Source organism: Ambystoma mexicanum, chromosome 2q, assembly GCF_040938575.1.
Source record: "Ambystoma mexicanum isolate Mex_15411 chromosome 2q, UKY_AmexF1_1, whole genome shotgun sequence".
Lineage (NCBI taxonomy): Eukaryota > Metazoa > Chordata > Amphibia > Caudata > Ambystomatidae > Ambystoma > Ambystoma mexicanum.
Window position 1 is genome coordinate 1,038,956,457 of NC_090924.1, and position 24,704 is coordinate 1,038,981,160.

The 24,704-nt window shown below is 47.0% G+C and overlaps 1 protein-coding gene across 5 annotated transcripts in view; it reads right to left on the reverse strand.

The window, feature by feature from the left end:
• The window catches only part of NMT2 (N-myristoyltransferase 2), a 1,164,729-nt gene that overhangs the window by 184,103 nt on the left and 955,922 nt on the right, over window positions 1-24,704 (reverse strand). For 3 of the 5 annotated variants that reach the window (XM_069648400.1, XM_069648402.1, XM_069648398.1), the window contains one exon: window positions 19,648-19,815. The exons of 1 other annotated variant lie outside the window; for it this stretch is intronic. In XM_069648400.1, the coding sequence (XP_069504501.1) occupies window positions 19,648-19,815 (168 nt within the window). The remainder of the gene's footprint in view (window positions 1-19,647; window positions 19,816-24,704) is intronic. One more of the 5 variants, XR_011303356.1, reaches the window with a different exon arrangement.

Here is a 24,704-nt window from a genome sequence, read left to right on the forward strand (position 1 = left end):
ATTTAGAGCCTGCTGTGTTTTGTGGCTCTGTCTATTTACTCTTAATAGCCGAAACATGTACGCTCGACTTTGGTCGCGGCACCTGGTGTTTGTGCTTCATATGTATAGCCTTAGTGTCGCCCGAGGCTGCCTTCATAGAGACTAGCGGTCCGCCCTCCGGAGCTGAGGACCAGCTGTGAGCAAACTCTTCCATTTGTGGCTTCTCAGCATCACTTTTTGAAGCCGATACTTTTTTTCTCGACTTTGAAGTCATCCAATGCGGTGGGGGACTCAGCCTCTTTTTGTGTTGCATCGCCTATACTGTACAGTGCTCCTTTAGTGTCTTTGGCTTAAATAATTGACAAGCCTCATACTTACCTTCTCTATGATCCCTCGGTAGGCATTTATTACACACCCGGTGCATGTCTACCCACGCAAACTAAGAGTGTTAGAATGGATTGTGTCCTACCACGTATACCTCATCTTTGAAGAAAATCTGAATTTTCGGCGGATGTTCAGGCACGTCTGCTATACATGCCGTTTGACGGTACTTCTCTTTTTGGGGAGAAGGCCGATAGCAGTCTAGAAAAACTGCAAGCTTCTAGAGCTGCAGCAAAATATTTAGGGGCGGCAAGAAGATAACCTCAATCTACAGGTCAAGGATGCAAAGGTTGTTCTTTTCATTTCTATTCCTCCATATCTAGAGGAAGAGGTCAGTTTCCACAAAGAGGTCAAAGAAGACCCTGTCGTGGAAGAGGTAGAGGAAGAAAGACTCCCCGTTCAGCACCTGTAGAGTTACCCTCAGCTGCAGGTGGCGCAGCAAAATGACTCCTTCAACCACAGTATTGTGGTAGGGGGCAGACTGTCTTAGCATGTCCAGAGTTGGTGAAGCATAACTCTGGATGAATGGGTGATATAAACAGTAGCAGACGGATACTGCCTACCATTCCTGAGACAACCTCCCGACTGCCCCCCAAGATCAACCTTGGTTCCAGATCCGCTCCCCCAAAAGGAGATTTTCACCTTTTGGAGAAAGGTGCGATAGAATTGGTACCTGTAGCCGAGAGGAACCAAAGTTGCTACTCGCCTTACTTTCTAATCCCAAAGAAGGACGCAGGAGTACGACTCATCTTGGACTTGAGATGCTTGAACAAGTTCCTCAGGATTGACAAGTTCAAGATGGTAACTCTTTTGCAAATCCTTCAGGCCCTTCGACTCCAGCATTGCTTGTTGCCATTGGACCTTCAGAATGCTTACTTTCATGTGCCGATACATCAGAAGCACAAAAAGTACCCACAGTTGGCGGTTCTCATTATCAGTTTCGAGCTCTGCCATTTGGGCTCACCTGCGCACCAAGGGTTTTCACCAAGCTTATGGCAGTGGTGGCACCAAATCTAAGGGGGGGGGGAATTCACCTCTATCCCTACCTGGATGACTGGTTGATCAGAGCTGTTACTCTGTCAGGGGTATCTCGGGAGCACCTGCAGACTCCTCCACGAGCCGGGCTTCTGCCTGAACTTCAAGAGGTCCCATTTGCCACCGTCTCAGAAGCTTCAATTTAGTCCTGGATTCAGACTCGGGAAAAGATTTGCCACCTGAGTTAAGGGCTCAACATCTTTTGCATATGATCCATAAATGTCAGAGTGGCCAACGTCTTCCAGCCTACAACTTCCTAAGGTTGCTCGGCCTCGTGGCATCCTGCTTTTTTCTGGTGCCAGAAGCCTGTCTGAGAATGAGATCCCTTCAGTGGACTCTCGGATCCTAGTTGTCTCAATTCTCTGGCAGAATGACGGACCTTCTCCAGGTCCCAACAAAGGTTGCCCAGGATCTCCTGTGGTGGGCCAGCCACGAAAATGTGATGAGGATAACATTTTTGGCAACCATGGCCGGACACAGTTGTGACGGACGCCTCCCTCTCAGGATGGGGAGCACACATATGAGATCTTTCCATAAGCAGACACTGGTCTCAGTCGAAGACCAGTCTCCATGTCAATCTTTTGGGGCTGAGGGCAATTAGACTAGCGCAGATGGCCTTCCTGCCCTCGATACATGGGAAAAGTGTCCTGATAATGATGGACAACACAGTGGCCATGCATTACCTCAACAAGAGAGGGGGTGTAGGATCATTACCCCCGTGCAGAGAGGCAATGCAGCTCTGGTTCTGGGCACTAAGAGAAAGAATAACTCTTCTGGCAGTTCATCTAGCCGGAAAAAAAGAACACGACGGCGGACGCTCTGAGCTGGCAGAGCACAATCTCCCATGAGTGGGAACTAGCTCAGGAAGTCCTTCAAGAGATCTTCGCCCTTTTGGGGAACCCCTCAAGTGGATCTGTTCGCCACCATTGTCAACCGGAAAAGGGCAAGCTGTTCTGCTACAGGGAATTCCCCCAAAGAAGAGCTATAGGGGACGCGCTGAGTGGACTGGGAATTTCCACTACTGTACGCGTTTCCAGAGCCGGTCTTACAACAGATTGCACCTCAGGCGGGAAGCATCGTTGGCGCACCCCCCTCCCCCGACCTGTGATCTCATGCATGGGTCATGGGCTGAGCAGCGGGAGTGGGGACTATGAGTTAACAAAATTGTCAATGCTGGCATCTGCTGAATTTCATGAACCTCAGAAAACAGCCATAAGAGGGTCAAACCCGAACAGGCCTGGTTATGTTAGTTTGCTTTTGCTCTTCATTTGTAGTAACAATTACCAGTTTGCTGCTGTGACTCAGGTCAGAGAATCTACAACTTCAGATCTACACTAATGTCATTCGTATGACCTCAAACATTTAGCCACTCTTAAAAGGTGATGAACTGGTCTTGAACAGTGTTACTCAAACCTCCAAGAACAAGCACCAGCAACATACCCACCGATAGCTGTACAAGCCCGTCTATCTCAGCATTAAAATACATGCATTTATGCAATATGTATTGCATCAAATATTTCACGGGAAGTTAAATATATTTAGGAGGGACACACGTAAACAATATCACTACTCCATGTGAGTGGTGAAGTCTACTTTAAACATATGCAGAGAGTTAACATGCATGTACAATTTAACATAACTCCCAATGTTAATGTTGGAGATGTGGCGTTCTAAAATTATGACATTACAATGTGGGCTTTACATTGAAACACACTGCAGTACATTACCGCGGCAGAGAAATGGCAGTTCAAGTATTGGGGTTTGTTTCGCTCATGCTTGTGAACTCTCAAAATTCTTAAATGTTTCCTTCGTGATCACTCATTTTAGCTCCCGACAGCACCATGAAACGGTAAGATCGCAAAGAAAAACGATGTCTACCATCCCAACATAAAAACAAAAACAATCAAATTCTTAAAGGGTGGAAGATGACCTTTTCTTGGGACTCGTTAAGTTTACTTTTTGCAAATTGCTAGTCGCGTGCTGCTTGAATAACAGCCGCCCTTGCACATTGTGCAGTGTATAGACTAATTTCATTTCAAGGGACTTGGAGTACTGCGGGTATCAGGGGAAGCATTTCCAGTGTACCCCAAGCGTAGTGTGCTTTGCCCTCCACCCTCACCCCTGCAATTTTTCACATTCTCCATTATGGTAAAGAACATTGTCCCGAGCTTGGGAGAGAAATGGACTATGCAGAAGGAGCTGCCTCCCCAGGGTGTGTTTAGCTGCTGGTGTATCAAATGCCGAAATGGGTGGCATCAAGAGCCCCACGCTCAAACATCTATTGCGCACTGGTTGGTCACACGACAGAGTGTGAGTAGGTGATTCCCCAACACTTGAACCATTCTTTAGAAACCTGGCTTTGATTAATGTGGCGTTAGCTAGTCATGGCCATTTCCCAGCGTTTGTGTTAAAGGAGAATGGAAGCTGCACCGTGCAGGGTATTTTAAAGGCCATAAATTGATGCTACAGCATGTCACCCCCAATGGAACAAAGAAAGTGAATCATGTATCCTGCAAGTCTGGGTATTTTCATTATACGGAAGACGGGCCAACCGTCCACGGAAACAGTTTCGATTGTAGTTGCTGAGTCTCTTTCCCAAGCCGGCTGCTGTGCAGACTTCGCTCAGCTTTTGGTCCAGCGCCTGCATCCATTCTTCACACCATCATTCACAAGGCACGTTCGTGTAGGTGTTTGTTTATCTCGTTAGAATAGCGTGATTGCTATTCCAAACAAAAGAAGCATAACGACAAAGAAGAGTATAAGACAAGTCTGAGCGAACAGTGAAATGTATGAAACTCTTGCACTAAAATGAAGTCAGCAGTGCATGCCCAGTAAAGAGGGAACGATGAAGAATATGCTCGGGAGCGGGAACAAGGGGGCGTAGTAACCCCCAAACCGGCCCAAGCGTGGTACCGGCCCCCAGGGCCTCACCCTCGAAGTGATTTTGGCCCAGCCAATGGACCAACCAATCCAACCCCGCTGGAACGTGCAACTGTCTAAGATCTGCTGACGATGACACTCTGCCCAGGTCTTCCGAGAACCGGCCTTTTGATCTCCTGAGGAGAGTCCACCACTAGTGCTCACTTCCTTTTTCATGACTAATTGAGCCTTGACAAAAGTGTCTAGCTTTGTGGCCTCCAGAGGCTGTTCTTGGATGGCCCAGTCATCTCCGCAATACCATTTTAAAATAAATAAAAACGCCTATGCAGCAATAGGCCTCACCTGCGAGGACGGGAGCAGGAGGAAAGTGTGCTTGCCTCGGCAGGCTATAGTTACTGCCGGGTTTCCTGAAACAAGGCCAATCAGCGAGGGTAGGATACAGCAACTGTTTGTATTTGCTGATTCTGCTGCTGCTTGGCAGTGTGCGCTGGTGATGGGAACAACTTCAGGATTTAGTGACCCACTCGCTCCTCTTTTCTGTAATGGCCGGGGCCAACAACACCAGCCAGCCCCAATCAATCCACACTTCAGTGTCAGTGCGCGCCCATAGCCTGGAGGAGGGCACACTGCACATGCGCCCATGGGCCTGGCTGGCGCCAGCAGCGTCGGCGCCACCCAGAGCCGGGGGAAGGTAATAAAGCAACAAATGTTGCTAATTTATTTGCCCATTGCCCTGCCCTGCCTGAGGTCCCAGGCCAGGCCGTTTCTTGGCCCGGACGAGGCGGGCAACTGCCCGGGGCGCAATAGCCCCGGGGGGCACAATTGCCCCGGTCCCTGGAGCCTCTGGAGGGGATGGAGTTTGTGGGGCGGCAGGTCAGGTGCTGGTGCTGCCCCTTCCGACTGTAATGTCACGTAGTACGAAAGTACGAAAGTACTACGTGACATTACAGAAGTCAGAGGCTCCCTCTGACTACTTTCGCACCACTTGGGGCAGAGGGCATAAGTACACCAACAAAAACACTTTAGGTCCCCCTGCAGCTAAAACCAGCCCCTTCCATCACCCCACCACCTACCTGAGGAGCAGGAGCTCCTGGCCATGTCCCTGCAGGAGCAGAGGACCCTCAGAGCCATCCACTAACCCAGCCTCATCATTACCGAAAAACGGTAAACGCCGAAGCACCCGCGCTAAATCTATATTTAAATGCGCTTTTCATCCCGCATTTTGCTGTGTGTGTGCAGTTACTGATTCCAGCTAGTGATGTGCATTTCCATTCAGGCTGCATTTAAAAAAGCCTTTTGAGAGCCCTTGCCACCATTCGTTTCCACGAGGCACTCAGCCATTCCAACATGGCCTCCCTTTCCTGCCTGCAGCCCCATATGCCTATCTAGGCTACCAGCAGCCTCCCGATTGGCTACTCGGCCTATCTCCTCACCCATTGGCTACCGGCAGGCGAAGCCGGCCCACTCCCTCCAAGGACCACCGGAGACAAGGACTTCACCTGTTTCTGTGCCTGTTTATGCCTGAGTCTGCCGTCTGCCATACCCCATGCCCGTCTCATTCCAGGTAACTTTTGACCAACACTACTGCACTACTCCCAGCTACCCCATTGCCTCCAGCACCATGTATGTCTGCGACACCCCAGGAAATAGTATCTAAAAGTGCAATATCCGTGTGCACCACTGGACTGTTATGTTAAAACTGCCACTTAAATACTAACAGACCAAAATGCTTTTCAATTCGCTGCAAATGCCCGGTTTAATGAATATTAGTGACCTGCACACCAGATTCAGCCTGAATGCCCAAAATACAAGCCTGTTTGATTCTGCCTGAATGCGCTCACTACTGCCAGCATCCCAGATTTAGCTCACTAAAACTAGGTGCCTTCTGCTGCACCCATTTCAATCACTCTCAATTTATTAAATTGCCCCCTTAGCCAATGCATTCCAATATGTTTAGCTATCTTCGGCGCGGCGCCCTGTGTCCCAGCCTAATTGACATATCCTGAGCTTAGGTGCTACCCCACTGCATTTTTGCCCAATTGTGCTACTTTATGTGCTATCCCACTGCATATTTGCCAAATTGTGCTATTTTGAACTTAGGTGCTACCCCACTGCATATTTGCCCAATTGTGCTATTTTGAACTTAGGTGCTATCCCACTGCATATTTGCCCAATTGTGCTACTTTATGTGCTATCCCACTGCATATTTGCCAAATTGTGCTATTTTGAACTTAGGTGCTACCCTACTGCATATTTGCTCAATTGTGCTATTTTGAACTTAGGTGCTACCCCACTGCATTTTTGCCAAATTGTGCTATTTTGAACTTAGGTGCTACCCCACTGCATATTTGCCAAATTGTGCTATTTTGAACTTAGGTGGTACCCTTCTGTGCTGTGCCTGCTGACCTGTGCTATGCCTTACGGTCGTCAATAGGTGAAACCAGTTACTTCATGTATCCCAAAGTAGACTCTTGCGTTTAGGTGATACACTGCCATAGTTAGCTTATCTTTACCTGCCTTGTCTGCCACTACCTGTACATGTACCGCCTAAGTTAGCTACATTTAGCCTGCCTATTGAAAGAGGTACTTGTCAACTGTACTGCCGATTGTACTCTAGTCATTTGCCACCATCCCAAACTTAGTCGCCATCTACTGTACCTGAGTTAACTGCCTCATCCGCACAGACCCTAACCCTGATCAGGCCGGACTACACAGCCTACTCTAGTTCATTCTGCCACCCTCCACGGTGACGTCACAAGATGCAAACCTTACAAGCCACATTAGCCCTTCTCACTTTAACAACAATCCTAGTCCACATACCCAGACTCACTCCCACCATTGAATACACTACCCCCCCAACGCTCAGCTCACTCCCCGGCCATGACACAGACTATACCTCAACCATTATTAAGTCGGAATGACCTAACTGAAGAACCTCAACAACTTAGAACCTTTGAATCTAAACCATGCAATACCATATCTAGAAATGCTAGACTCCGAGCCATCCCAACCAGAAATAAGAAAAACATCACCCCAGACAACCTACTCCTGCTCATCCTCCCCACACTTAATTCACTACCAGACAACCTGGACCCTGAAACACTAGTGTACAAGTACAACAAATTCATGTCCTCTGCCTTGGACATAATTGCACCACCCAAAGTGAGACGCAGCAAACCTAAAGCCCACCTCAACTCCTGGTACACCCCCTATCTAAAAACTCTTCGTACCATAAAAAGACAATGCGAGGTCGCATGGAAATTACAACCATCGGAAGAAAATAAAAGCACCCTGAGTGATATATCTACCCTCTACAAAAAGGAAATAATAGCAGCCAAACGGGAAACCTACAACAATAGAATAGCCCAAGCCAACTCTAGCATGAAAGAACTCTTCATTATCCTAAAGGAAATAGAATCCCCTATCCCAGTGCCTGACAACTGTGTCAAAGATAAAACATGGTGCACCAACATTCAGCAAGCCCTAGCTAATAAAGTAACATCTCTCCAATCTAAAATTGCCACGAAAAAATCCTCGCTCAGTCTCGACACTAAACCCAAAACAGATATCACCCCTCCTAAAAATAGCACCAACTACCCTCGCTTCAAATTCTCAAAAGTATCTACTATTGAGACTGAAAAAATCATACTGTCACTCAAACCATCTAATTGCCAGGGGGATCAATGTCCTCCTCAACTGAAAAAGGACGCAGCTAGAGACCTGACTCCATTTATCTCAAAACTCATTAACGCCTCATTCGCTACAGGGTCCATACCAAGCAACCTAAAAGAATCTTGGGTACTCCCTTTGCTAAAAAAACAGACACTAGACCCTGCCATACACACAAACTACCGCCCAATCACCACTGTGCCAGTCCTCCTAAGAATCATGACAAAGTGGCTTACTCACAAATACAGAAACACCTTGAAAACAACAATTTACTAGGAGTACGGCAGTCTGGCTTCCGTCCCCAGCATGGAACCGAAACTGCCCTCTTAGACCTAAAGGCGCAAATTGACGAGCTAAGGGATCAAGGCAAACCAGCCTTACTCCTCCTCCTGGATTTATCTGCCGCATTTGACCTTGTTGACCACAAGGTCCTCTGCAGGCACCTGGATACAGCCGCGCACTTCTCAGAAGAAGCCACAAAATGGATCCAATCCTTCCTCAATAACAGGACAATGAGAGTCTTCTCCACCACTGCGGCAGCAGACTCCATCCCCATTACATGCGGTGTGCCCCAAGGATCCTGTGTTTCGCCTACACTCTATAACATCTTCACTAAGCCCCTTTTCGATAATCTGGACCTTCTTGGTATCACCTACACTAATTATGCAGATGATACCCAGATTCTCCTACCACTTACCGGTGATTACGACAAGGATTTGGCCTTGGTGAACAGAGTGTATCTCATCATCCAGGCATGGATGGCCACACACGGTCTATGCCTGAATGATGACAAAACTGAAATCATCATCCTGGGCACACCACCCACCCTCAAAAAACTGGGCCCCAACTACTACTCCTTCAATATCGACAACAACCAAATCACAACCGCCCACGCGGTTAAAACTCTGGGTTTCTACCTAGACTCCACCCTTTCTTTCAACAAGCAGGTCAATGCGATGGCTTCAGCAACCGCCTATACCTGCAAATTGATAAGAGCAGGCAAACCATTCCTATCAAACGATAGCTGCATCACACTCGCTAGAGCGCTCCCGTTATCAAAACTGGACTTCTGCAACTCGCTCTATATTGGGGCTAACAAGGAAGTCATCAAAAGAATTCAAATTCTGCAAAACAACGCGCTTAGAGCAGCACTTTGCATTCCCAGGAGAGCCCACATCTCCGCACTCAGACGAGCTAACAACTGGCTCTCTACTCAGGAGAAAATCCAACTAAAAGTTGCCTCTTTGGTCCACAAATGCCTTAACAACGCCGCACCGCAGTACCTCTCTGCCAGATTCACCAAACTAAAACCAACACGACTTACTAGATCTGCTAACTCCAATAACCTATCCATACCTAGAGTCAAACTGGCTAAAGTCGGCGGCTGCAGCTTTCAGGTGAAAGCAGCTCAACTCTGGAATGCCCTACCATCCACCTTGAAGACTGACCAACCCTACCCCACCTTCCGACACAACCTTATAACATGGATCAAAAATGCAGATACGCTTTAGATCATCTACTGCCTGAACATATTCAAGCCTAGGACCGTAAACACATGCTTTTACACTCCACATGCTGTATATTCCTGTATATTTTGTTGTATATTATTCTTGTTGATCTATTTTTGCTATTTTTGCCATGTGATCTTGTAACAAAGTTTTGAGCTGTTGTATAAAATGCGCCCGGTTACCCTTGGGTCTGGTGCGCAATATAAGTAATAAAACAAAACAAACAATGCCGGCAGGAAACTGCTAATGGTGGCCCAATAGTCACTAAACGGTTTTGTGCTGGCATTGAGATGGGACGGGAGGTACAGTGGGCTGTGGGGAGTGGGCGTGCCTTGCAGGGACGCACCGTGGACCCCGACACGGTACAAACGGAGACACGTTTGGGCCCATGGTGCGTCCCTGCAAGCCCAGAAAATAGCCAAAATAATAGTTTAAAGCAGCGCTATTTCTTTCATGCCGCTTCTTTTCCAAACTATATATCAATTACACTTTAAACCACTTCCATGGCACTGGTGATGAGTTACTTCACTATGCAGATAATAGTTTTGACCAGTGTTGCTGAGTAAATATTCTTTAAGCTACGGACCGGTTTATTTATTTATTTATGCAATGTTTGTCGGGTACATAGAGAATGGATAATTTATTTATTCATGCAATGTTTGTGGGATACCTGTATCCGACACACATTGCATAAATAAATATGCAGGTACCCGACAAACATTGCATGAATAAATAAATGATCCTGGTCCATGTATCCTTACAACAGTCAAGACTTTACTGTATCAAAGCATAACCCTTGATTCTCATTCAAAGAATGTTAAAGTGATTGTTTATTGGGTTCAGGTGTCTCCTTGTCATTGCCCTTTTGGCTTAGTTTGCCTCCAAACCCCCTTCAGCATCTTGTGTTCTTTGTTGATTGTATATACTGCATCCTGTGCCATATTCATGGTCTCTTGGTTGGTGTGCCCAGTCCTCATTATCTGCAGCCTAAGTGGGACTGGGGCATAAACTTGTCTTGGGCACCAGTGAAAAAGTGGCCCACCGTTGCAAATGGCAATGCATTCCTTGTGTGACGGACTGTATGGCTTTGGGTAGGAGTTCCTTAACGGTGTAGTTTGGGAATGGTGCGCAGGGTGCGGTGGGAGCGGTGCACGGGGTGCGGTGGGAGTGGCGCATGGTATGAGGCCTGGGGGGTACATTCCTAGTGTTTCGCCCTGGGCACCAAATGGACTAGAAACTGCCCTGGCCGAGACCACAGCCTGCAGCAGTGCCAGTGGTAGAATACATGTGTAACACGTTTGTTTCCTAACATTATAAAAATGAACAAGCACATTCATTTTTATAATGTTAGGAAACAAACGTGTTACACGTGTATTCTAGCACTGTGGACTGCTGGTGCAGCGCCCCCTAGAGCCATGCTGACGTCAGGCAGCCGCCTAGGCTGCCTGACGCAAAGACCGGCCCTGCGCGTTTCCACCAGTCCCTGTCATTCCTCACGTAATACAGAGATTGAGGCAGTTCGGGAAATCCATGATCCTCATTGCTCCAGATTGCATGCTAGCCCGACCTTCTGGAAATGGCCATATACCCTCCAATTAGTCTTCCCCAAAGAGGACCTACTCTCACAAGAGGGAGGTCACATTCTTCACCCAGAAATCAGGACTCTCAACCTTCACACCTGGTATCTGAAAGGGTGAGATATAAGGATTGGAACCTTCCGGAAGACGTAATGGAAGTGTTGCTTTCGGCGAGAAGACCAGCAACTGAATCCCTGTACCGCTACAGTCGGAATAGATTTCACAGCTGGTGCAGGGAAAAGAAACTAGATCCTTTCTCATGTATACTTCCCCAAGTTTAATCTTTCCTACTTCACTTTACCCATTCTGGGTTGCAAGTAGCCACAGTGAAAGGCTATTTAGCGGCCCTTTCAATTTTCAAAATGGTCTCCGGAGGACAGATCATATTTCAAAGTACTGATTGTGACACCATTTCTGAAAGGCTTAAATTTGTTTCTGCCTACTCCCTTCATCATGCCATCATGGGATCTAAACCTTGTACTAAGAGGTCTTATGGGTGCTCCCTTTGAGCCTTTATATTCGTGCCCTCCAAGTATGCTCACCATAAAAACGCCCTTTTTAGTGGTTATCCCATCTGCCTGTAGGGTTCGCGAGTTACAGGCTCTATCTTCCAAACAACCTTTCACAACCTTCTCCAAGGATAAGGTAGTTTTAAGGGTTGAGTCATCTTTCTTGCCTAAGGTTGTGTCAGAATTTCATTTAGCACAATGTATTGTATTCTTTTTATCCTCCTCCTCCTCATCCATCTAAGGAGGAAGATAGAGTACATCGTTTAGATCCAAAGAGGGTTCTAAGTTTCTATATCACAAGGACTGTAAATATTCGCCAAGATGATAAGCTTTTTATTGGTTATGCTAGTCATAGGTTAGGATTAGCTGTCACAAAACAAACCATCTCTACATGGATTGTTATGTGCATAACTGAGTGTTACTCATTAGCTGGCAAGGATTCACCTGAAGGTCTAAGAGCGCATTACACTAGAGGAGTGTATGCTTCATCGGCTCTTGAAAGAAGTGTACCAGTGAGGTACATTTGCAGAGCGGCAACATGGAGTCCCTGCATACATCTAGTAACTTCTACTGGGTTGATTCTTTTTCAGGAGAGTAATCCAAATTTGGCAAAGCTGTCCTCCACAATATAAACAAATAAAATTCTTAGCACCCTCTGCAGAACTTAAATTGCTTTGGGAGTCTATCAAAGATGAGGAATATGTGGGAGGAGACATTCCATTCTAAGAACAAGTTACTTACCCCTGGTAACATTCTTTCGACTGGATGTTACTCCAAAGTATTTCTCATCGCCCTCCCATCCATCCCCTCTTGCCTAAAATGTCCCTGTCTTACACCTTCCTTTCTCGCAACGTCAAGAATATATCCTCCTGGAACACATCATGCTACTTAAACTAAGAACTGAGGTAACGGTCAGCGCGAGTGCCAATATATATCAGCGTCAACGTCCCGAAGGACGCTACGAAGACTGGCGAGGAACAAGATTCGATGCTGCACAACACTCAACCATATGAAAAAATGTTCCGAAGCAAGCTGCAAGCAGACTTGAAGGCAAGACATACAAAGGACTCAAACCTGATGCAAACAGAGTAAAAGCCCAGAAGAAATGAACAAGAAATGGCGAAAGAAGACAGGGGCCATTTTGAGAAAATGATTACCCTTGGGTGCAGCACTGCAGCTGAGTTATCAGCCTGCAGATACATGTCATTAGGTAGTCAAAAAGAAATCACTGCCATCTGCCGTTCAAGTAAGTTAGTGTAACAAAAATGTTACATGAGGAATGGGTTAAAAGGAATTGCTAGGTAACCCCCCAACACTCGACATATGGCTGTGTGTCACAATGCAAAAGCAGATGCCTATGGAGTTTACCAGACTCCATAAAATACTAAGGAACATAGAAAATCATAGTTAGGAAAACACATGATTGAGAAAAAGGTCCCACTCACCAAGGACTAAAAATTAAAAAGCACTGAGTCCAGCAAAAGAGCTGGGGGGTCTCCAAGGTTAAGGGGAATTGGCACAGAAGAACAAGTTACTTCTTACCTTGTAACGTTCTTTTGACGGGATGTTCCTCCGACGTATTCCTCATCTTAGATATCTCCTTCCAGCTCTGCTGGCCTCGGAAAATTTTTTCTCTCTCTAGAGGGCGCTACGCGTCGACGTCCTCCGAGTCGATGTCCCTCGACAGCCGCCGTATCGACGTCGACGTCATCCTGCCTATAAAGGCCGCGCGCAGCGTCCGTTGCTCAGTTACGTTTTGTAGCCCACAATAATACTTTCTGGACTAAACTAATCACCCTGACGGAGCGTAAGCTGCAACAACAAGGGAAGTAGAACTGTGGGGATGGATGGGAGGGTCGATGAGGAATACGTCGGAGGAACATCCCGTCGAAAGAACGTTACAAGGTAAGAAGTAACTTGTTCTTTGAAGGGATTGTGTCCTCCGACGTATTCCTCATCTTAGATAGGCTCCCATAGCAGTATTCTATTATTGGAGGAGGGAGTACTGACTTCACGCTGTCTTCTATTGATGAATAGAATGCAGTACAGCCCTTCCAAACCTAGTCTCTTGACTGGAGGAGGAATCCAAATTGTAAAAACGTGTAAAGGTATGGACAGACGACCATGTAGCGGCCGCAAAGATGTCTTTAACCGGCACGCCTCTTTTGAGGGCCGAAGAAGCTGCAATACCGCTGGTCGAATGAGCCCTAAGGTTTTGAGGGGGCTCTTTCCCTGCCAGTTTATAACATTCCAGAATGGCTAGAATGATCCATCTGGAAATGGTCTGCTTAGTTATTGGTAACCCCAGCTTGTGACCTGCGTAACCTACAAACAGCTGGTCTGCCTGTCTTATCCTGGCTAGTATACTGATGTAAAAACCTAAAGCCCTCCTAGGGTCTAGCCTGTGTAACCTCTCTTCCTCTTTCCGCGGGTGAGGAGGAGGATAGAAAGATGGTAGGGTAATCTTCTGAGTGATATGGAATTCAGAAACCACCTTTGGGAGGAAATTAGGCTTCACTTGCAGGACAACTTTGTCTTTGTGAAATATTGTGTGAGGGGGTTTACAAGAAAGAGCTTGTAATTCGCTCACCCTTCTAGCAGATGTAAGTGCTATTAATAAAACAGTTTTAAGGGTAAGGAATCTTAACGAACAAGAATGGAGAGGTTCGAAAGGTGTGCCCATCAGCAAAGTTAGTACTAAGTTTAAATCCCATAGGGGAACTTAGAATGGTCTTGGGGGATAAACATTGGTTAACCCCTTTAGAAACTGTATTACCAAGGGTAATTTGAAATAGGATGGTTCTTCCGCAGTACGCTTAAAGATGGATAGCGCTGCGAGATAGCCCTTAATGGTGCCAACTTGAAGGCCCGAATTTGCCAAATATAGTATGAAGGACAAAACCATTGGTGTACCACATGAAAAAGGGTTGATATTCTGTTCTCTACACCAGCTGCAAAATCTGTTCCAACGGCAGCGGTATAAAGACTTTGTTGCTGGCCTCCTTGCCGAAAGCAACACCTCCATAACATCATCAGGGAGGTCCCAATCCTTGTACCTCAGCCTTTCAGAAGCCAAGCGTGAAGGTTGAGGGTTTTGATGTCTGGATGGAGAACCTGACCTCCCTTCTGTGAGAGTAGGTTCTCTCTGAGTGGAAGTCGAATTGGAGGGCAGATGGACAAGTCTAGAAGGTCTGGGTACCACGTTCTCCTGGCCCAATCCGGGGCAATTAGGATCATGGTTCTCCGGAATCTTCTCAACCTCCTGATCATTTGAGGAATGACAGGGACCGGTGGGAACGCGTACAGAAGCGGAAACTCCCAGTCCACTATGAACGCGTCTCCCAGAGCTCCTCTCGGGGGAAATTCCCTTAAGCAGAACAGGTCGCATTTCCTGTTTAGGCTGGTGGCGAACAGATCTACCCGAGGGGTTCCCCAAAGGGCGAAGATCTCTTGAAGGACTTCCTGAGCTAGTTCCCACTTGTGGGAGACGGTGCCCTGCCTGCTCAGAGCGTCCGCTGTCAAGTTCTTCTCTCCAGCTAGGTGAATTGCCGATAGAGAGATTCCTTCTTGGATTGCCCAAAACCAGAGCTGCATCGCCTCTCTGCACAGGGGTAGTGATCCTACGCCTCCTCTTTTGTTGAGGTAATGCATGGCCACCGTGTTGTCCGTCATTATCAGGACGTTCTTCCCTTGTACAGCTGGCAGGAACGCCTTCAGCGCAAGTCTGATGGCTCTCAGCTCTAACAGGTTGATATGTAGTCTGGACTCCGATAGAGACCAACGACCGCTGATGGTCAAGTCGTTGGCGTGGGCTCCCCAACCCGAGAGTGAGGCATCCGTGACTACTGTTATCTCCGGCCAGGGTTGCCAAAACTGTTCTCCTGACAGGCCCACCACTGAAGGTCTCAAGCTACTCTGTCGGGAACTTGAAGAAGATCTGTCATTCTCCCTGGGAATTGTGACCACTGAGTCCTCAGTGCCCACTGGAGGGATCTCATTCTCAAGCGAGCCTCTGGCACTAGGAAAATGCAGGAAGCCATGAGGCCTAGCAACCTCAAAAAGTCGAAGGCTGGGAGACGTTGGGCATGTTGGAACTTGGTGACCATCTGTAGAATATCTTGAGCCCTCACCTCTGGTGGCGAGGCTTTTCCCAGGGAAGTGTCCAGGATCGCTCCTATGAACTGGAGTCTCTGCGATGGTATAATTTGTGACTTCTTTAAATTGAGGGAGAAGCCCAGTCTGTGAAGGAAGTGGCACACGTGATTTAGCTGGATCTGAGCTTGTTCCGAAGAAACAGCCCTGATCAACCAATCGTCCATGTAGGGGTAGACGTGAATCCCTTCCCTCCTTAGACTTGCCGCCACTACCAACATTAACTTGGTAAAGACCCTCGGGGCGGAGGTCAGCCCAAATGGCAGCACTCGAAATTGATAGTGAGAGTTGCCAATTGCGAACCTCAGGTATTTCCTGTGTTTGAGATGGATAGGCACATGGAAATAAGCGTCCTGAAGGTCCAGAGATACCAACCAGTCCTGGAACTGAAGGGCCTGGAGGATCTGAGAAAGAGTGACCATCTTGAATTTGTCTTTTCTGAGGAATTTGTTCAACTCTCGCAAGTCCAAGATGGGTCTCAGTCCTCCGTCTTTCTTTGGAATGAGAAAGTAAGGGGAGTACCAGCCCTTGTTCCTCTCCGCTACAGGTACCGGTTCTATGGCACCTTTCTCTAGCAGGTCCAAAATTTCCTGCAAGAGGAGCGGATCTGGAGCTTTCTGAGAGCTGATCCCCGGTGGATGACTCTGAGGTATACGTAGGAAAGGCAGGCAGTCACCTTGGGCAACTGTTTCCAATGCCCAAGCATCTGACGTGATAGCCTGCCATACCGCCAGATGTTGAGTGAACCTGCCTCCTACAGGTGTCCTGTGAGGGAAGTCCTCAGAGTGGTTTTGGGGCGGCCGATGCAGATGCCGATGGTAAAGAGGCACCTGCTGTTGCTGCGGCTTTTGAATATCTACCCCGTCCACCTCGGGTAGTTCTTCTTTGTCCCCTTTGAACCAGTCGTCCTCTACCTCTTCCGAATGCGGAGTAGAAGCGAAAGGACTTGCCCCTCGCAGAGGTTCCTGTGGGACGAAAAGGAGTCTGACGGATTGCAGCTCCTAGGGATTTAGCTGCTGCTTTTGAAGTTTGCAGATTCTCTAAACTGTCATCCGCCTTTTTCCCTAACAAAGAAGAGCCATCGAATGGCATGTTCAAGAGTCTGGCTTGCACATCTGGGGCAAAACCAGACTTTCTCAACCAAGCGAATCTCCTGGTTGATGTACTTGCCGCCATTGCTCTGCTGATACTGTCAGCCGAATCAATGCCCGTCTGGAGGGATTCGCACATAGCGTCTTTACCGTCCTGTATAATATTCAGGAACGCATCCCTTTCTTCTCCCTCCGGGATGCAGTCAGACGCTGTAGAAGCACACTCCCAAAGTGTATGGCTGAACCTAGCAAGGGTGCAAGTAGAATTCACAGATTTTAACGCCATGCTACATGCTGAAAAGACTTTCTTTGCCATAGCATCATATTTTTTATCGTCCCTGTCCTGTGGGACGGTAGGATAAGCCGTCTTGACATCGGTAGAGGATGCTGCCTGTACCACCAGACTTTCTGGGGATGGGTGTTTAGGCAAAAACTCTGGGTCTGTAGAAGATACCCTGTACTTTGTAGACAGTTTTTTATTTACTGCTGGTACGACATCTGGGGTTTCCCAGTTTGTCATGATCTTCCTCTGAAGAGCTTTATGAAAAGGCACCACAGGATCCTCCTGTGGGCCTTTGTCAAGAATATCCGTGAGGTCATCTTGTTGGAAAGATTGTGAAGGTGCAGACCACCCCATGAACTCTGTGAACCTGGCCATTAAGGATCTATAGGGAGTTTCAGCATGTTTCAGCATGCTCCCCCGGGTCTGGCCTAGCAAACTCCACCTCAGGGGAAGTGTCTAATCTACTTGCCTCATGTAAGGAATCATGAAGATCCTTTAACCTGCGTTCTTCAGAGGAAAATTCCTCTCTAATTGGGGTTACAGGTCCCTGCAACTCAAATGTGTCTTCCTGTTCAGACAATTCACCCTCTTCCAAGATTGAGGACATAGTTCTCAATTGTTCTGAACTCATAAAGGGAGTAAATCCCATTTCCAAGGCAGAGGGTGCCGAACTTGTCATTATCGGCCTCGAAAACGTCGATGTCGTTGATGCCGACGTCTAAGGCTTCGAACGTGGCGTCGAAATGAAAGGCGGAGGCCTCGAAGACCTCGACAGAATTGGAATTCTACTCGACATTCTCGAAGCCATTGACGTCGAGGACCTGGGGATAGTCACTGGGTGTGTCGTAACCGTGACTTTTCTTGGCGTCGACGCCGGTGTCGAAGCTGGCGTCGAGTCGACAGACCCGTGTGTCGAAGGTCCCTTCGAGGAAGGTTTGGAGGTCATAGTCCTACTCGAGGGTTCGAGACACGCTCGAGAGGTTTCCTTCGCCGGGTACTGCGACTCGCGGCGTTTTTGACCTTCGGGTCGAAAGGTCTTTCGACCAGAGCATCGCTCTCGGCAGTCTTCGAGGGGGTCAAGGCCGCTAACTCGAAGACGCTCATCATATTTTTGCGGAATTCCTCCCATTCAGCCCGGGAACTATGTTTCGTGGGGCAAGGGATTCTTTTTGGCGAAACAGAGGAAGAGGAAGACAGAGTAGGGGATCTTCGACGTCTCCTCTTCGAGTGCTTCGATCTCGAGGAGTGATGGGACCCACTCCGAGACCTGGAGCGCGAATGGTGACGAGGAGACGAGTGTCTCGACTTCGTCGACGAAGAAGAAGCTTTAAAAGTCTTACCTTTCTCCAGCTTCCCCCTACGCTCCTTCAGCTGTCATGGACATACAGTCCTCGCATTCCGAACAATGGTGTTCAGCTCCCAAACACCACAGACAAACTCTGTGAGGGTCAGTCAGCGACATCTTTTTCCCACAATCTCGGCATTTTTTGAAGCCGGATCGAGGAGTTGTCGGTTCCGACGAGGAAGCCATCGAGTACGGATCGAATAACTCGAGGTAACTAGGTATTAATCTGACAAGAACTGAGCAACGGTATTCCGAGGCACTGAGTAAGCGCAGAAAAACGGAACTGAGCAACGGACGCTGCACGCGGCCTTTATAGGCAGGATGACGTTGGCGTCGATATGGCGGCTGTCGAGGGACATCGACTCGGAGGATGTCGACGCGCAGCGCCCTCTAGAGAGAGAAAAAAATGTCTGAGGCCAGCAGAGCTGGAAGGAGATATCTAAGATGAGGAATACGTCGGAGGACACAATCCCTTCGAAATGATAATTTTCCCCAACACTCCCATTTGATACCTGCATGCCCTACATGAGGAGGCTTGGCACTATTTACCTCACAACACTCTTGGGCATCAATCTGCCTTTCAATAAAAGTCTGACTTGCCATGCTCTACTAGTGATAGTGATTCAGTCTCACCGACTATCCACTAGCTCTTTCCATGCTTCTAGTACTCTTCTGACCTTCTGACATATCCAGTGTTTATGTGTCCTCAAGAAAACACATGGCACAGCTGAACATTCCATACATAACGTTAGTAGCAACCCCCCTACCCAACCACGCACATGCCTTTTCAATGTGCATCTTTCAGGACCCTGTCCTATGTTCTAGTTTCTACTCCTACTCATGTGCCCCCTTCATGTTTCCCTGTCCTGATTTGGTAATCTTGTCAAGATCTTGAGTAGTGTGCGGAAGAAAGAAACGAGTGTGTGCATCAAGATCTTGATTAGTGTGCGGAAGAAAGAAACAAGGGTGTGCATCTCAAGGAATTGGTCTCTAAAAAAAGTGTTGCACAATCAATGCAGACATGTCATGTTGAGGCATAAGTGCTTTGGCAAATCAGAAATGTCTGGAATTGAATGGTACAAATGAAAAAACATTTTTATATAAATCCAAAACGACTGATTTCAGCTTTTTTGCAGTTTAGTTTTCTTAGGTATGGCATTCCCTTATTATTTGCTCCATTATGCAATTAGTTTATTTCATGATAACTTTCTACTGAATAAATATAAGAAAATAATTACCAACTTGGCTATAATAAGTGCATCATTCATTAGGTCGAGAAGCGGAGTCTCCGTGTGTATATTGTAGAAAGAATATGCAGCCTTGAGGGTCTTATGAACCGGATGATGCATAACTGTCGATGGTAATGTATAGAAACTCAGCAAATCTGTTAATACACCATTTGAACTCTAGTGGAAAAATAAGTTAAAAAAAGATCAGTTCACACCAATTACAGTTTGATCACTGCGCAAGTGAATGTGCAATATAATAATGTGGCTCATCAAAGGGATTACTGGCCCATGTTCTCATTCCTACAGACTCATATGATATACGTACCCCTTGTACCAAAACACTCAATTTCCATCAAAGCACAGAAAAAGCAAAGGCAGCTTGTCTGCAAGCTCTTCCTAGCCTTCAAAGCATGCACCGACTCATTCCAAGTCTATTTTCAAATGGCACAGCCAAGAGAACAGGGAGACAGTCATTTGTAGGAAGGAAACGATAACAAGGACTGCTAACACAAAAATCACTTTGGTGGGAAAATTGTACTCGGTTATCTCTTCTTACAGATTCCTGGTATAGATTACAAAGCACCCAAAGGTTATAATAGGGAGGATAGCAGCATGCTTTTTGAGCAATGCCTGTCCAAAACGTGCATCAGGCCAGTTCAGGTCATAGTGACAGTCGCCATCTTAAACCTACGGTTCTCGCCATGTGTACCCAACTTTGATCTTTTCCCCTGGGATTCTATAGTGACTTTCTGGTACCCGCCTACTGCATTCTCTCAAGGACATGCCACAGTCTCAGGGTTTTTTTTTGTGCCTCACCAGGCTTTTTATCCTTTCTGGTTATCTTGGGAGCGGTGTCACTGGCCTGCTGCTCTTTCAAGCAACTATTGTGGCGTCGTCCTGAGGTAGGACATACATTCATTAAAAAAAAAAAAGACTACAGAAAGAAGAAGACCCCTGCACTCAGCTCCAGCAGCTCATGTGAGGAGCTAGTGGAGTGCTCAGATTCAGACAGCGAAGTTGACGGTTTGAAACGCCCAACACCTACAAATCCTGAAATGGCCACTGCTGAACAAATGCAGGAACTGGTGGCCGCTGTTCAGAGCTTAACCTTGCAGGTCCAGATCCTAAAGTCTGAAAATTCCTTTGTTCGACAATTAGTATCAGCCAGGGACCACCACCCTTCGAATCTACCACCCATGGCCCTGTCTTCAGGGAAGCTTGACGGGATGCCAAAAAGACTTAGAGTTCATTAAGGTCTGTATGGTACACTTTGCATTCCGGGCCAGTACCTACGCCTCAGAACACACACGAGTGGGCTTTATAATATGAAATATGGCTGGAAATGCCCTAACTTGGGCGACAACACTGGTAACCAGTAATAATCCAGTCTTACATGATTATGGTGCTTTTCTGACCTTACTCAAGCAAACATTCAAGCGTCCTGAAATCACGTTCGGGGCTTGTGAGGAGCTTCTGGATTTTCAACAGGGGTCGACAGATCTACTCACCTATATAACACACTTCAAGCGTCTGGCCGCCAAAGCAGGGTGGCCTGAGCCTGCTCAATTTGCAATCTTTCGGCGTGGTCTCAAAGGGGAACTCAAGGATGAGCTTGCTAGAATTCCTTGTCCATCCACTTTCTCAGATCTATTTTATTCATCGTTCTTCAAATCGAGTTCTGCTTAGGGGAATGAAGTTAGAAAAGAAGAAGGACAGAGGCTTATACAGTCCTCAGAATCCACAAACTGCACCTTCCCAGCCAACGCACCATTAAACAAAAGAGGAACCTATGTAGATCGGAACCGCCATAGCACCACTCACTCCAGAAGAGCAGAAGCATAGAGGAGATACAGGACTCTGTATGTGCTGCGGTTCCTCCAGCCATTTGCTCAGGAACTGCCCTGAAGTTCCTCCTAGATGCCCGGGAAACAGGTGACATCGGTCCTAGGGGGGACAGGTTACTGAGGTATGTCCAACAGTCCCTATGTCTCTTTGGCGGTCATCCCTTCGGAGACAACAGAGGATTCTCGTCTCATGGTTATAGCTCTACAAATCCACGTAAAGAAACAGAAGGTTGACACCCTTGCCCTCATTGATTGTGGGGCGGTCGGGAATTTTATTGACACCCTATGGCCCAACAAGGTCATCATTCATTGTATTGAAAAGGAGGAAGACCAAAAAGTAGAAGGGGTGGGCGGCACTCCCCTCAGCTCTGGGCCCATCACCCACACATCAGAGATCCTCCAGGTAACCATCCTACAACACACCGAAACGATGACCTTTGATCTCATCTGTGCCGTCCATTTCCCTGTCATACTGGAAATATCATGGCTGTGGAAACAATCCGTCAGTCAACTGGACCAGCAATTTTCTGGGATTCTACTTCTCTTTTTGTAGACAACATTGACTTCCGGATACACCGTATGAGATTGTTACAGCATTGTCTAAAGAACCCCATACTGTACAGTGTATACCGGCGGATCTCAAGGAATTTGAAGAGGTGTTCGTCGACAAAGGCACTCTTGCTCTCCCGCCACGCAGACCAGAAGACTGCTCCATTGACCTAGTGCCAGATGCCTTGATTCCATTTGGCCGCATGTTTTCACTGTCCTCAACAGAAAAGAAAGCCCTGCGGAAGTGCCTGGACACCCACTTGGAAAACGGTCTCATCGAACCCTCCCGATCACCTGCGGGTGCATCTCTGTTCTTTAATCCCAAAAGGAATTCCATAGAGCCTAGTCCTTGCATAGACTTCAGAGGACTGAACATGTTTGGGGATCGCTATCCCATGCCTCTGATCTCAGACATTCTCGAAGCTGCCCAGGGTGCCACCGTTTTCTCTAAGTTGGACCCAAGGAGTGCCTACTACCAGCTCAGAGTCTGAGAAGGCGATGAATGGAAACCGGCCTTCAGAACACCATATGGGCATTTTGAATACAGTGTCACGCCCTTTGGGTTCATCAATACCCAAGCCATATTTCAACGTTTTATGGACTGGCTGTTTTCCGACCACCTATTTCATCCTGGTCTTTTCCCCCACTGCACACGAGCACTCAGAACATCTCAGGACGGTTTTACTACGCTTGCAAGCCCATCATCTTTTTTTAAAAAAAATGTTTTTATTTGATATGGCTGAATTCAATCAACCTTTCAAAAACACATACAAAACTTATCATAATACATAAAACATTTCTTAAAAATAGCTTACATTAATTCATCATAACAGAAAGTTCATTTATCAATAACAATCAACTCACACCAATACTTTGGACATCATCGCTACAGAGCAACACAATTAATAAAAAGATACGTCAAATACATGTGTTGTAATCCTAAATAAGTACAATAAAATAATCGATTAGGTTATTGCCAGACTTCAGCATTATGGTTCTTGCATCCTGCCATTGACAGTTACGATGTTAATTTCACATTTCCTTCAAATTTTATTCTGAGTAAAAAGTTAATTGCTGCAATTTGAATTGACATGTTGTTGCACCCCAACAAGACCGCCCAACATTTAGTTTGAGATATATTCCCCAAGTATTCGCAATGTCTTGTGAAAGCAATTTCTCTTTGGGATCTTAACATTGGATACTCTGTGATCAAATGAGTGAGTCTCAGGAATAGTATAGACTTGCTTTTATATCAGTTGTGCCCCACAAATTAAAGCAGAGTCGAAGTATGCCATTACAGTATTTAGGCGAGGGACACCGTATCAAGTATGGTGGCAAAATGACCTTTTTCGGTGTCACCATCACGAAAAGTCAGACAATGGTCGCAGGTGTTGATCCCATCATTTTGTTGCAACTTTAGTTTTGCTTTGTCTGGATTGCAAGCCCATCATCTCCTCATTAAACCTGAAAAGTGTTTGTTCAGGGCCTCTACAGTGCCCTATCCTGGCTACATCCTTTCCAGCAGCGGAGTCATGATGGACAATAAAATAGTCTCGGCTATTCTTAGTTGGCCCGCTCCATCCACCGTTAAAGAAATCCAGAGTTTTTAGGGGTTCACAAACTTTTATCGCAAATTCATACCACATTTTTCCAACGTAGATCTGCGCATTACTGGTCTCTTGAAGAAGACTACGAGGCCTTTTAGGTGGACAGAAGAAGCAGAGACAGCCCTACAATACCTCAAGAAACTATTCTGTTCCGCCCCCATACTGCGCCAACCTGACCAATCCCAAGCTTTCATTGTGGAGGCTGATGTGTCGGCCAGAGCGGTAGGAGCTGTGTTACTTCAAGAGCATGAAGGAGCAGAACAACCAGTGGGAAACCTGTTCAAGACACTGACTCCTAGTCAAAGTAACTATTCTGTTATTGAGAGAGAACTTCTGGCTATGAAGATCGCCTGTGAGGAATGGAGGCACCTACTTCAAGGCAGTACCTACCCGTTCACCATCAGAACAGACCACGAGAATCTCAAGGTGCTGTAATGCATGGAATGTGTTAATTCCCGTCAGGCAAGATTTCTTTGCCTAGTTCGATTTTGAGACCACCTACCTACCCAGAAGCCAGAACGTTTTAGCGGATGCCCTTTCCTGCCGCGATTCTCAAGCCCCCTCGTCTGAGGGTAAACCTGATCCATTCTTTCCCAGGGACAGAATTATTCTACAAGTTTCCTTTTTCCTTCAGGAAGTCAGAGGCCACCGTCCACTCCAAACCAGAGTTACCCCTAAAGTCCAATCCTCTGGTGGAAGACAGACAGACTCCTCTTCGCCGATCGAAGACTGTACATACCCAAACAGGAACTCTGTCTCAAAGTATTATCCTTGTGTCATGGCCACAGGTCTGCCGGACACTGCGGCAAGAAGGGTAACCTGTACTTAGTCACACGCTCTTTCTACTGGCCAGGAGTGTCCTCCGACGTGGAAAACTACATTAAGGCCTGCCCAGTATGTGCCAGAAGTAAACATCGCACTCAAGGCTAATCGGACTGCTGGAACAAGCACCACCACCTGCCAGACCCTAGAGCCACATATCTACAGAGTTCATTGTCGATCTACCCCCCTCTCAGGGCTGCTCATGTATCATGGTAACGGTGGATTCCTTTACCAAGCTCGCACA